The 13750-nt window shown below is 40.1% G+C and overlaps 1 protein-coding gene across 1 annotated transcript in view; it reads left to right on the top strand.

Annotated features, from left to right (window-relative positions):
* Positions 1 to 13750, top strand: part of Dcdc1 (doublecortin domain containing 1) — a 360393-nt gene that overhangs the window by 180333 nt on the left and 166310 nt on the right. Inside the window, 2 exon segments of the mRNA XM_021194912.2 lie at positions 2496 to 2596; positions 10288 to 10375. Coding sequence (XP_021050571.2) covers positions 2496 to 2596; positions 10288 to 10375 — 189 coding nt within the window.

Genomic DNA, 13750 nt, shown 5'->3' on the forward strand with positions numbered 1-13750 from the left:
TCTCTCTCTCTCTCTCTCTCTCTCTCTCTCTCTCTCTCTCTCTGCCGAGTGGTCTGATCATGAGCGGAGATGTGTATCTGGAAGGCGGGTTCGAGCGAGTGGGCGGAGACGACGTTAGTGGTTGGTCCGAGTGACAGTGGGCGGCGACAGTGGGCGGTGATGACGACGAAGACATAGGGTGGTCTGATGATGCTGCATTCTGGGAGATCTGGGGAGGTCTTCTCAGTAGCAATCCTGTGCGTCTGCAGGGGGCGCAATATAATGTTTAGAGGGAGAGTGGTTAGTGGAGGTGAGAGACCCCAACAACATATTAAGCATAAGTAAAATTAATTGGATGGTTTCACATGACCAGAAATGTTTAGATAGCAGTAGAGCATCCTGTTATGAATAGTGGCAAAGGAAAATAAAACAACAAATACAAGATGTGCCTTCTCTTTCCAGATAAAGTATAGATTTGCAAGGAATATTTTAATAGTAAGAGGGAAGGAGGCACTTATATTTCCTCATGTGTGTCAGATCCAATTATAAATCAATAAAGAAAAAGTTAGGTATTTCCTATATAGATCTATAAACTGTTCACCTTTTATACTGAGAATTTTCTTTTAAAAATGATCTTGAAAGATTGCATGTAAAGTCAAATGTCTGTACCCAGCCTTAGGACTCTATTAACCATTATCTCATTTTTAAAGTGTAGATTATACCTGAGAAAGCAATGTGAGGAGGAGGGGTTTGTTAGTTCAAGGCTTCTCAGGTCTCAGTCTATGATCAGCTGGCCTCTGAGCCTAAGACAGCAGAGCAATGCTATTGAAGGGCATGGCAGTGCAGCTGCTCGCCTAGTTGCAGTCATGAAAGAGAGACAGAAAGGGACCAGGGAATACATATACTCTTCAAAGGCAACTCTCAGCAAACAGTTTCTCTACTCACATTAAACTGTGAATCCACCATTGTATTTATCCATGGGTTGGATCAGAACCTATTGATCCAGTCACTTTGCAGTGACTGGATCCACAAGTGGTGACCAGGCCTTTTACATGAGCCCATTGACATTTTATATCAAAACCATGCCTCTTACACAGTTTAATAAATCAAGGCTAGTAACAAGAAGGGAAAGATTGTTGGTCCATATGACTTCATAAATTAAGCTTTTCTTCCATATTATGAAACCCTGCTTTGTCTTCTATCAACTGTGCTGTTCATGTGGCTGTGTTCACGTGTCTGTGAGCATGCTGGTAGCCTCTTACTCCTAACTAGCAGTCTAATCACGCGTGGCATCCAGTGTTGGAATTTCTTACCCTAAATTAAATGGATTAGATGCTATGGAAAGTCCTTTCCTAAATCTCATCTTGCATAATTTTATAGTATTTATTTCTAGATATCAGTTAACTTGTACTAACACTTGCCTAAAGTGATGGAGTGAAATGTTTGAGAGTGCAGCTTCCCCAGAACCCCTTGTGGTCTAGAGGAAGTTATTTGGGAACACCGAGACACAGTTTTATTAACTATGAAATGAGTTAGTCATACCTGCCTTGCCAAGTTCCCCAAAGCAGAAATCAAAAACTAGGTATAATGGTGAGGCATAGCATTTAATAACAAGAACACTCAACAATCGCTCTTTCCCTTCCTAAGCCTTTCCATTTTCTGAACAGACAAACACATTTAATCATGCAAGGAGTGCAAGAACTTATTGCTACCCAAAACATCTAAAGATATTTTCTCTAAGTCACCACATATTTCTCATTCATACAATAAAAATCTGAAGAACAAAAGATACACACTCTAAAGGAAACAACAACAGAAAACAATGTTCACAGAAACTCTCTTTTCCTCTTTAACAGCAAGTCCTTTTCATTCATAAAATATAAAATTTTGCATGCCATAAGGCCCTGTAGGTATGTATAAATCTCTCAGTGGTTGTGATTCATTTAAAAATGAGCTAATTAACTAAGTGAGAAAATTATTAAATAGTCATTTATATAATATTCTCAATTAATTTCCCTGGCAGAGAATCCTCCCATTTTAGACAAAGAGGTCATGAACCACAGTGCCGTTTTAACCTATGGTATTAAAACCCAGAGTAAAATTCTAAATTGACATGAAGGTTGAGGATTTGCTTCAATCCTCCCAGTTCACTGCATGTGTTTCTCTGTGCATACAGATTTCAAGTAAGCTCTGTAGTTATAACTCCAGCAAATGACACGTAATGGACCCCAAGTCACTACACTGTGAAATATGCACAGAAAAGAAGGACAAATGAAGATACCAAGGTCTGTTTTATTTTGCGTTCAACTGTAAAATGCCACCCTCGTAGGACAGAGGATCTCTGCATCTGAGCAAGGCTCACTGATGGCTAAGTTGTGGGTAGTATTTCACTTTGAGCCACTGTTAATATCCAGAGTTATCCAGGCATAATGACCTCACTATTTGTGACACATTGTTGAATTTTCTGGTTCTTTTAACTTATTTAGACCCCTTTCTCCCTTCCCTTTCATTGGAAGGCTGGCATGATCCTGCACAGAGTGATAACTCAGGACTGCCTGGCTGTTGGTCATCCGGTCTGAGTTGAGACTACGCAAGGAACATCACTAGAAGGACACGAGTGACAGCTATAGAAAAGGCAGTGCTTATGAGCAATCTGGTTCAAAACAACAAATACTGACTGCAAATTCGGAGTAGGCATATTTTGCAAATTCTGAGCAGGTCTGTTGAGATGCTTTCTGGCTTGGCTAGAGTAATCACGGAGCATTTAAACTTTACCATTACTATTTTAATCCCTGAAGAATTTTGAAAGTTTTCGCCACTTAGTTTTGTTCTGTGCTAAAAAGAGAAATGTTGATTTGAAATGTATTTATTCAGTCAACAAGCTATGTGAGCTTTACTCCATAAGCACTAGGATTCATTGCATTGTTTCCATTTTTTATTGAAAATTAGAAAACTTAAAGTAGCATGTGTGTTCTTAACCTTTTCTCCATTTTTTAACATGAAACACCAACTGAGGTAAAATTATGAGTATGACACAATGGTTGACTTGGAACAGACCACGCACAACCTCTGTCTATTCTACTTTTCTCATACAGAATATATGGTTATAGATTTTTTAAAATAGATTTTTAAATTAAAACTTTGTGTTATTTAATTAAATAACAATAAAGCAGAAAGTTGATTTACAAACAAATTTCTTAGAAGTATTATTTGTAATGCCCTTTCTTTCTTTCTTTCTTTCTTTCTTTCTTTCTTTCTTTCTTTCTTTCTTTCTTTCTTTCTTTCTTTCTTTCTTTCTTTCTTTCTTTCTTTCTTTCTTTCTTTCTTTCTTTCTTTCTTTCTTTCTTCCTTCCTTCCTTCCTTCCTTCCTTCCTTCCCTTCCCTTCCCTTCCCTTCCCTTCCCTCCCCTCCCCTCCCCTCCCCTCCCCTCCCCTCCCTCCCTCCCTCTCTCCCTCCCTGTTTCCTCCCTCTCTTCGTTTCTTTCCCTCTTCTTCCTTTCCCTTCCCTCCCTCCCTTCCCTTCCTTTCCCTCCCTTCCTTTCTCTCCCTCCCTCCCTCCCTCCCTTCCTCCCTCCCTCCCTCCTTCCCTCCCTCCCTTCCCAGTCCTGTCTTTCCTGGAACTCACTATGAGACCAGGCTAGCCTCAGACTCACAGAGATCTTCCTGCCTCTGCCTCCTGAGTGCTGGGAGTAAAGACGTGCAGCACCATCCTTAGCACGAATCACTTTTGATTTAACTCAATATCGACGAGAGGAAGCCTTGCTGTATTTTAGTTCATAGAAAATCATGATTTCAGTATTTTGACTCATGGAGATGAGGCCAGAACCATGATACTTAGGTGTGAAGGAGGCTGGCCCCGCTGTGAATACAGAATGCATAATACAACATGAAAAGCAGTCTGTCCAGCAAGTGTAAAACTACTGCACCGTGATGTAAAACACAATGTACAGAATCATGTTCTCATGTATGAACCCTGGCTGCACAGCGTCTCTCACAATAACCATGAGTTTCTGCACCAGACACCATCCTAAATGCTCAGTGTTGCACTAATACATTTAAATCTCATGTCAGCCTGGTAAGGTAATTATCATGATTATCTGTATTGAAGTTCAGAGACAAACCACTTGTTTAAGGTTAGACCTATTATGTAGCCTCACAGGAAAAGAAACTCAAGCAGTCAGACTCTAACCTGGAAATGAACTATGCCAGGACACTAAACTGCTTGATAGGAGGAAGTCAAATTGAACAGCTGACAGTGTCTCATGTAACTTAACATTTCAGTGCTTAAGGAGTGGCAAAGGCACATAGGAAAAAGAAATATGTTTTTAAAATCATATATTTTTTGATAAAAATCTCTGTAATTTTTTGTTTTATTAGGAAAACCCCTTTTCTCTTTTAGCTTTTGCAGTTACGTCCATTATTATAAATAGGTTTGATTTATTTATTTAAATTATGTCTCTGCTTCCCCAGAGCCAGCACATTCCACGACATCTGGATTTTATATGGGTGCTAGCAATCAAGTTCGAGTCCACTTGGTTGCAGTGGAAGCAGCTTACTGACAGAGCTACATGAGGATATTCCTTTTTTTTTAATTCTTTGAAAACTCATAGATGTGTACAACATGCCTTAGTCATATCATCTGCCCAGTCCTCCAATTCTACCTGCTTCTCTTCCCCAATATGTTTCCCTTTTTAGCTAGTCCTATTTTTTAAATAAGTCACTGATCATAATCAGTGCTGTCTGTATGTACATGACTATGAGTTAACCAGTAGAATGGGCAGTCTTCCAGAGGTTGCTCAATGAAAAGCGACTCTATTTCACATAGTCACCATCAGCTGTCGATATCTCTTCAAGTGGGGCATGAGGTCTTCATGCTGTAATTTGTAACCGTCTTGATCTTGTGCAGGTAACCACAGATGCTGTGAGTTGACATGTATAAAAAGACATGTAACATGTGTAACAGACATGTTATATCCAGATGGCAGTTTTTCCTTTCACGGTACTCCTCCTTATCCTCTAGCTTTTAAATTATTTCCATCTCTTCTTACACTGTATTTTTGAGCATCAGTGGGTGGATATTTATGGAGATAGGCCATCTGCGACCGAACATGCACAGCTGCTTATTCTCAGCACTTTGAACAGTTTATGAATCTCTGTATTAATCACTACCCACTACATGAAGAAGCATCTCTCCCCAACATTGAGAATTGCAGACATATATGGATACAAGATAAATATTTAGAAGACAGTTTGACAGCATAATTATTTAGCAAAGCAACATTAAAGGATTTCCCCCTGGGCCCAGGACATTCCTAGTCAGAGTTTTGACCATGTTCACAGCACAAATTATGGATTCCCTCTAACAAAGCAGATCTCACATTAGCCAACAGTGCTCGGCTACCCATATAGTCATGCAGCTATTACACCAGTGGGTACATCTGTCCTGGTAGGTTGCGTTTGTACCATTAACGATCCAGCATTAGGTAGACCATTGATATCTTTTCTCCCCCAGCAGCCTACATAGCACCAACCCAGGAGGGAGATAGTTTCCTGGTCAAAGAAGATTGATTTCTCTGTGGCGGCATCCAAATCAAGTGGTGTTCCCCTAACACATTCTTTTTAAGGGAACTACATAGTAATCAGAATAGTCTATAATCTAGCAGTAAAGTGAATCTTAACAAATATAACAGCATTAAAATAAGATATATATTCTTTGCCCTGGTCCCAGGAAATTCTGAAAGCAGAGCACCATCCATCCATTCGACTGATCTGAGTCTACCCAGATCTCCTTCCTACTGTGGTCAGGACAGTGAGACAGTGGAGAGGCAGCCTGCTGTCCTGAAAGCAGGAATGGAGAGATGTCAATTTTAAGAATGCAGCAAATTTGGGGAGTTGGATCAGAAATTTAAGGTCATCTTCAAGGACATAGTGAGTTTGAGGTCAGTCTAGGATATATGAGCTCTTGTCACTGAAATATATCTATTTTAAAAGAAATGTTTTTATAACCTAGAAGGGAGTGAGGAAGGAGGGGAGAGAATGTGGGAGAAGAGTAGAGTAGTTATGAGTATGGAAGATTCTTATGCATGAATGTATATCATTGACCTTTGTACTGACTCAACTTGGAAACTGAGTGAGGGGCAAGGGGACAAATCTATTTCAAGTCAGAATAGCAGAACATTTGGAGAACTCAAGTATCTACATTAAGTATCAGTAGACTCAAGATGTTTGGAGGTTACTTTATCTCTGGACATGTGTGTACATGTTCTTCTAAATGCCTCTTTGCCCAAACATCTAAAGTACTTATATGACTTATATTTTGAGGCACTCAGATTTCATTATGAATAACAATACCATGTGACAACCGTTTTTCAGAGACAAGATATTTTCCCCCCTCCTACGTAGTCTAATATGATTTCAACAAAAGCTCAGAATCAAAATGTAGCCTTTTGTAAGCTAAAAATAATAGAACTGGCATTTAAAGTAACAGCCTGACAACTCTCAGAGACTGCTGTAAACACATCGGGCCTCGTTAGCAAAGCTACATCGCTGTCGCTGTCAGTCATTGTATCCATATTCAGGACGACAGGCCTGCTGCACTGATTTTTCTTTTAATATAATCTTTCTCTTCTGTGTATCTGACCACCATGGATGACAGACAGACCAACAGCATCATTACCAGGTAGCCCAAATAATCTAAAAGTCACAAAAAGATGCTTTGCTTCAAGGCCATTTGAAACACCTTACAGATAAACGGAACCAAAGCTGCTTTTCAGGCCACTGCTAAAAATTCATGCTGCTTCATTTCCAGGATATATGGGGAAGATGTTTTAGTGTTAAAAGAGCTTCCGGAATGTTCTTGAAAACATAGCACTGGGTTTCACATTTTGCCATTACACCAACCAGGCATGAATGGCTGATGATAAATATCTATTCCACTGATACCCATACCATTTAAATAGAAATATATGCATCAACAATCAGTAGAGTAGTAATTGAGAGACTTCCTAAGTCCCGAGTTTCTTCATAATATGAGAACTTGAAATAGTCTTGAGAGTCACATCTTTGTGGGGGATAATATCATTGTCATTACAACGAATTTCACTTCTAGATGCCTTGGTGCCCAGGTGGTGAGATCAGAGGCTGGAGCAAAGGCCTTTCAACCTTAGTCCAGCCTCCGCTTTATTTATGACTGTACCTTGAGCAGAGAACATCTCTTCCATTTATTCCCCTTTCTCACTATTGATGTTGTTACTGTTACTATTATTGCCTTTAGTTGTTCTAGAAAACCTTTCAACTTAATGTTGATTTACCAAGAAAGGAGATGTGCCTAGTCCTGTTGCAACCTGATTTGCCAAGGGTGATTGATATCTATGGGGGAGCCTCCTTTATGAGCATTGACAGGACTGGGGAGAAACCTCCAGCCTGAAACTTTTTTGGTGAGCATTTTCACATAATTGTATTGAGGTATGTTAAGACACTGAGATTATATCCAGACTATAATCCAGGGCCACTACACAGTTCCTATTGCTGTCCTTCTGAGCAGCACACTTTACCTTTCTGTGTGTCACCTTATTGTCTATAAAGGAAGACAAGAGTAGGGTGATTTTTGCCTCAGTTCTATTTAAATTTTCACACTGCATACTGTCTCTTGGATGTGCCATTATTATCCCACTGATAATTTTGGTTTTAGGTCCCACTCAGTAAGACTCAAATGAGAAAGTGCTCGTTTGCTTTACTAACCTCTGACTTGTTATACCAGGCACTTTAGAGCAACGGTGCCTCTCAGTACCCCTGTTTCCATCCAAGGCTGAAACTGAGCAACAGTAAGTTGGCTCAATGCTGGAAACTGGGAATTCCTGTTCAGGGAGAATTTGCCTTGAAAATTAGTTCATTAACATTTTTATGTAAGCATTAGAATGCTTTATGTCTTCTCACATCTGTGCTCCCTTCCTATCCATTTAATTTTATTTCACAGGGTGGGGTGCAGCTCACTTTCCTAGAACTCTTGTCTGGCATGCGTGAAGAGTCCTAGCTTAGTCTCTAGCACCTCAATCACCAAGAAAGGAAAATAAGTCGCTCTCCGTTAATAATGTCAAGCTCCTCCCATTCACAGCAGCTTTCTGGAACAAACCTTTGAGCAGCTCCTCTAACCACCACTCTGTTGATGTGCAAACCACCTCAGGTCTTCCTTTATAATATCTTCATATAGGAAACCAAACAATTTCTTTACTGTATAGACTTCTCCTTGATATGTGAGGATTCTTCTTACATGGTCAGTTTTCCAATAGTCCACAGCATCACCCAGTTGTTCAGTTGTGTGGTTCAGTTTCCACACTGAACTGGAGTTGGCTTCCGTAGGACAAGTCCTTGCTGCTGATGACAGGAGTCCAGCCTCTGCTTTATTTATGACTGTACCTTGGACAGAGAACATCCCTTCCATTTATTCCCCCCTTTCACTATTGATGTTGTTACTGCTACTATTATTGCCGTTAGTTGTTCTAGAAAACCTTTCAACTTAATGTTGATTGACCAAGAAAGGAGATGTGTCTAGTCCTGTTGCAACCTGATTTGCCAAGGCTGATTGATATCTATGGGGGAGCCTCCTTTATGAGCATTGACAAGACTGGGGAGAAACCTCCAGCTTGAAACTATTTGGTGAGCATTTTCACATAATTTTTCTGAGATTATATCCAGACTATAATCCACGACCACTGCACGGTTCCTATTGCTGTCTTTCTGAGCAGCACACTTTACCTTTCTGTGTGTCACCTTATTGTCTATAAAGGAAGACAAGAGTAGGGTGATTTCACTCCTGGGTCAGGAGCACACTTTTAGTGATCGTGAAATTGGCTTCCAGAACTTATAATAGCTCTTTACAGCACTGGCTTATTTATTGTAAAGGATACAACAAAGGCAGCAGGTGGCCCGAGGAACATAGAACAATGGCTGCAGAATCCTGGGTCCAGGAGCTTCTAGTTTGTGGAACCGCCTACATCCACTTCCTGACACATGAGCCTGCAGTGCAGAGTTTCATATGGAGCCATGATTGATTGGTAACATAATTTTCATTATTTTCTTTCCCTTCCCAGAAGTTGGGAGTAAAGAGAAAATTCTAAGCTTCCACCGTGACTCAATCTTTTGGAGCTCAGCAAGACTTGCATCATTAGAACCAAAGCTACTCTGACACCCAGGAAGTTCCAAGAGCTTTAAGGAATTTCTCATCCAAAGTGTGAGGCAGAAACAATGTATTTCTTATTGTTTTATAATCATCAATATCCTGTTTTCCTTCTCAATTTCTGGAATCATTCCAGTTCAGTGTTTGCACATGCTGACCAAGAGAACATGTTTGTCTAGATCTCCCTTGATTCTTTTAACTGGAATAGCATGGCATCCATGTGGACACAGCTTTCTGGGATTCTGATTCGGGACCTTTGGAACCAGACACCTGTGCATGGGGCTTGGGAATGCTCACTGTGAGCAAGCACTCGGTGCAGTCTAGCTTTCTGTTCTTGTAGCAGGGTGTGCGTGGAGGACTAGTGCACTAAACTGATTTTGCTTTACAAGAGTGTAGTTCTCAACCTTTGATGTTTCTGTCAAAACTCAGAGGCAGTAGGAAAAGTCCTGTTTAACATCCTGTTACACTTAATTGAATTCATTTTGTCACCCCGTTGTAAAGTTTCTCGATATTAATGAATACATGATTAGTTAATTAAGCACGATTAGCTTCATTACACTTCAGATTTTTTTCTGGCTCATATTTAGTTCATAATATATAATATGCCTTAACAGACTTTTCCAACCATTTCAGGAGAGCTGCTTGAGGTTCGTACTTTGTGTTCATGATACTGTCTTCTGCACCATTATCTTCATCCTTAAACACAGCTAAGTTTCTTCTCAGAAAGGATTATTTTGGGGAGAGGGTATAGAAATTTCTACATCTTTGATCCTCCTTCCTTCTTTCCTTCTCTTTCTCCTCCCTCCTTCCCTCCTAATAAATTCTTCTTTGTGACTGAATTTATATGCTCCCAATCTTCCTGCCCCAAGGATTATAAACATGGGCTTTGGTGTTGGCCTCTACAATACTTGTACTGACTGTATTTGATCTCTAAAAGTCCTAGTTACTGTCGCTGTTGGACACACACACACACACACACACACACACACACACACACACACACCCCACTTTGAGATCCACAATCCTGGAAGAGTAGTAATGATCCTGAGAATATGACATTCCTCTTGACAATGTGTAGAAGTGACAATTTCATTTAAACCCTAGAAGCATTTCTGTGTGGAGCAAAAGGAATAGTCTATACATTCTATTTTTATTTTGCCGACATGAAGGAGATGAGTCCCAGAAGTAGATCTTTGGAACAGATGGCAATATTTATTCTAAGGTAAAGATTCGATAAGCCACGACTTTTGTTCCTAAGAAAAGTTGTTCTGAGATTTGTACAAGATAAACTGTTTGAGAAAGATTTTGTGTCTGCAGAAATGATATTGCTCTCTCTTTGAAACTGAAATTTTAGTTTGATTTAATTCAATGGTTGCCCTGGAGTTTTTGTTTAACTCTAGAATACAATTTTTCAAGGTAAAAATTAATTTTCCATATTTCATTGACTCCATACTTCAGAGTTAGTATCTTTACACTTATTGGTTCAGACCCTGATAACTTTTGCACTAAGGGATGCACTGTTGCCTTTCATAGTAGAGTTTAAGTTCAAGTCCTGATGGGCAACTGAGTGCACTGGTATGAACCTGGGCTGTTTTGAGGGTCTCTTGGCAACCCCCAACCAGCAAGTTGAAGGGAAATGTACCCCACATCTATGACTGGGCTTTTTGATGGTCTAAGTTTTGTGGGAGCATCATGCCCCTGTGTGGGAGGATTCTAGTTAAACTACTTTTAACAATATGGCTTGGGGGCTAGAAAGATGACTCCGCAGTTAAGAGCATTACAGAGGATCCTGGTTCTTTCCCCAGCACCCATATGATAGCTAGCTGGAACTCCAGGTCCAGGTAGACTAAGAGCTTCTGTGCTGCATGAACACCAGCACCTTCATGCACAATCCATCACAGATATGCACACACACACACACACACACACACACACACACACACACACACACACATGAATGCATACATGCACTCTCACACAAAAATAACACAGATATAATTAAAAATAACCTTGCTGGGCAGTGGTGGTACACGCCTTTAATCCCAGCACTTGGGAGGCAAAGGCAGGTGGATTTCTGNGTTCAAGGTCAGCCTGGTCTACAGAGTGAGTTCTAGGACAGTCAGGGCTATACAGAAAAACCCTGTCTCAAAAAACTAAAAAATACATACATACATACATACATACATACATACATATATACAAATAAATGTAAAGAACACACTTCTGGAATGCTTCCGTGTGTCTGAAATGCAACCCTGGCTTCTGTTTCCCTGCTCGCTGAGGATACTGAGCACACTGCCTCTTTAGTGGTGGTTTCTCACTTTCCATGGCGGGTGATAGATGTGGAACAGGACCAAGTTTCACATCTACTGTCTTTTTCTTCTGCAATACAAGTGCTTGTAGTTTGCATATGAAACATTTCCCAGAAAGGCTTGTGTGTCCTGTCAAAGGTTTTATTCACAAGTCAGTGAACCATTGAGACTTGATTAGAGCATCCTGACTATCTGAGCAGTCCACTGATGGACAGAATTGGACCAGCTAATAGGCAGTCGTGAATGGTGGGGGCAGGGCTGGATTCATGAGTTTTCTCTTGCAAGGTATATATCATATCATGTTGGTCTTTCCCCCATCCCTCCAGTGCTCCTCTCTGGCTGTCAAGGTTATGCCCTTCAGCCTTGCCTACTGCCTCACCATAGGCCCAGAGATGTGGAGCCAAATGACCATGGGCTAAAACCCTGAATCCAGACTCTTTCCTCAGGTTGTTTCCAAAGTTACTCCTGTGATGAAAGTCTCTCCAACAAATGCTGCAGTGCCTTCCTGCCCGCCCATTGTGTGGCTTCCATCCCCATGGTGCCTTGGTCCCCACAGGAACATGTCCCTAGAAGCAGATGATGTAGCCTTTCCTACTTAAAAAACAAATTAGTGTTAAGTAGGTTTAGGTTCTAAACTTCATTCCCAAGTGCAATCACTGATTTTTCTATAATTTTTAATAAATTCACAAAGAAAAACTATTTGTTAATGAAGCTTTGAAACATCTGAAATTTTAACCAGCTCCACATTTAGTTATATCCAAGTTATTTCCATCTATTTAAGGATAAAATGGAGGATAATTTGGTAATTATTTGCAGCTGGATCATAAATTGTGTTCATGCCATTTTTTTAAGGAGGGGTTTTGCTGCTATAGGATATTACAAATGTATCTTGGCTCCAACAGTTATTAGCTGTGTGGCCTTAGGCAAATCACTTAACCTTTCTGAGATTCACATTCTTCATCTGCTAAGTGGAGATATTATGCTAGCACTGTGAGCATTTGGCACAGATCCTAGCCTAGAACAGCTAATTGGTAATGTGAAACTAATAATGGTAATAATAGCAGACAAATCTAAATACATTTATTGCATTTTGCTATGTTGTTTTTACTTGGATAATAGTTTTCTTTTTGTTTTTGATGTCAACCATTTCTTCATTTGCTTGCAAAAGGTAATAAAATCACACTTCATCAATATTTGACCAACTACAGCTAAATTAAATATTTAAACTTGAACACATACATGAAAGAAAATGAACACTGAAGCTTCTAACCCAATGTAGTATGCTAGGTAGGTAGTTTTAGGAGCATAGAGATAAAGACAGAATCTGTACAAGAAAAGATAGCCTTTGAGCATGTGAAATGGAAAAACTCCTAAGCTAAGGAGAGTAAACAAGGAACGTAGGTATGGCAACTCATGCCTTTAATACAAAACTCAGAAGACAGAGACTGTAAGCTCAAGGCCAACCTAGACTGCACAGAGAATTCCAGGACAGTCAAGGCTACATAGAGAGACCCCAGCTTAACAAAACAAAAGTAAACAGTAAAGAAGGAAATAGGGAAACTCTTGCCAACATCAGCATCAGAGAGTGAGATAATATCTTACCATGTAGTAAGTCTGACATAGCAACAGACAAGGTTTAAACCCTGCAATTGAGAACAGGGAAAGGGCATAAAAATAAAACACACAAGAGAAGAAAAATTCAGAAAGCCAAGCCAAATCAAGTATCCAGTCTCATTAAAGAGTCAATGACTGTCGGGCAGTGTGGCAGGACATTCTTCCCATTAGAGCAACAGTAAACCTGGCAACTGCCAGTCCGATAGAGGTACTGGGGCACACACGTGCTCCCCTCTAGTTAGTGTTATTTTTCTTTACCTCCAAAGCACAGAAACTTAAAACAGCAAACATTCATTGTTTGGTGGCTTTATGGGCTGGGAATACAAAGTATCTTCACTGTATATTTTTATTACTTTCATTATTATTGTTATAATAATAATTATCATCATCATCACTATCATCTTATACACATAAGTATATTGCCTGCATGTATACCTCTACACATCAGGCATGCCCCATGTCTATGGAAGCCCAAAGAGTCTGTTGAAACTGGATTTAAGATGGTTGAGAGCTACCTTGTGGGTGCTGAGAATCAAACCCAGGTCCTCAGGAAGAGCAGCCAGTGTTCTTATTCGCTGAGCCATCTCTTCAGCCCCTTACTGGGCAGTTTTAACTCAGAGTTTCTCATGAGAATGGGCCAATATTTCAAGCAAGAGCTTCAGATGTCTGTG

The sequence above is a fragment of the Mus pahari genome, chromosome 3, assembly GCF_900095145.1.
Source record: "Mus pahari chromosome 3, PAHARI_EIJ_v1.1, whole genome shotgun sequence".
Lineage (NCBI taxonomy): Eukaryota > Metazoa > Chordata > Mammalia > Rodentia > Muridae > Mus > Mus pahari.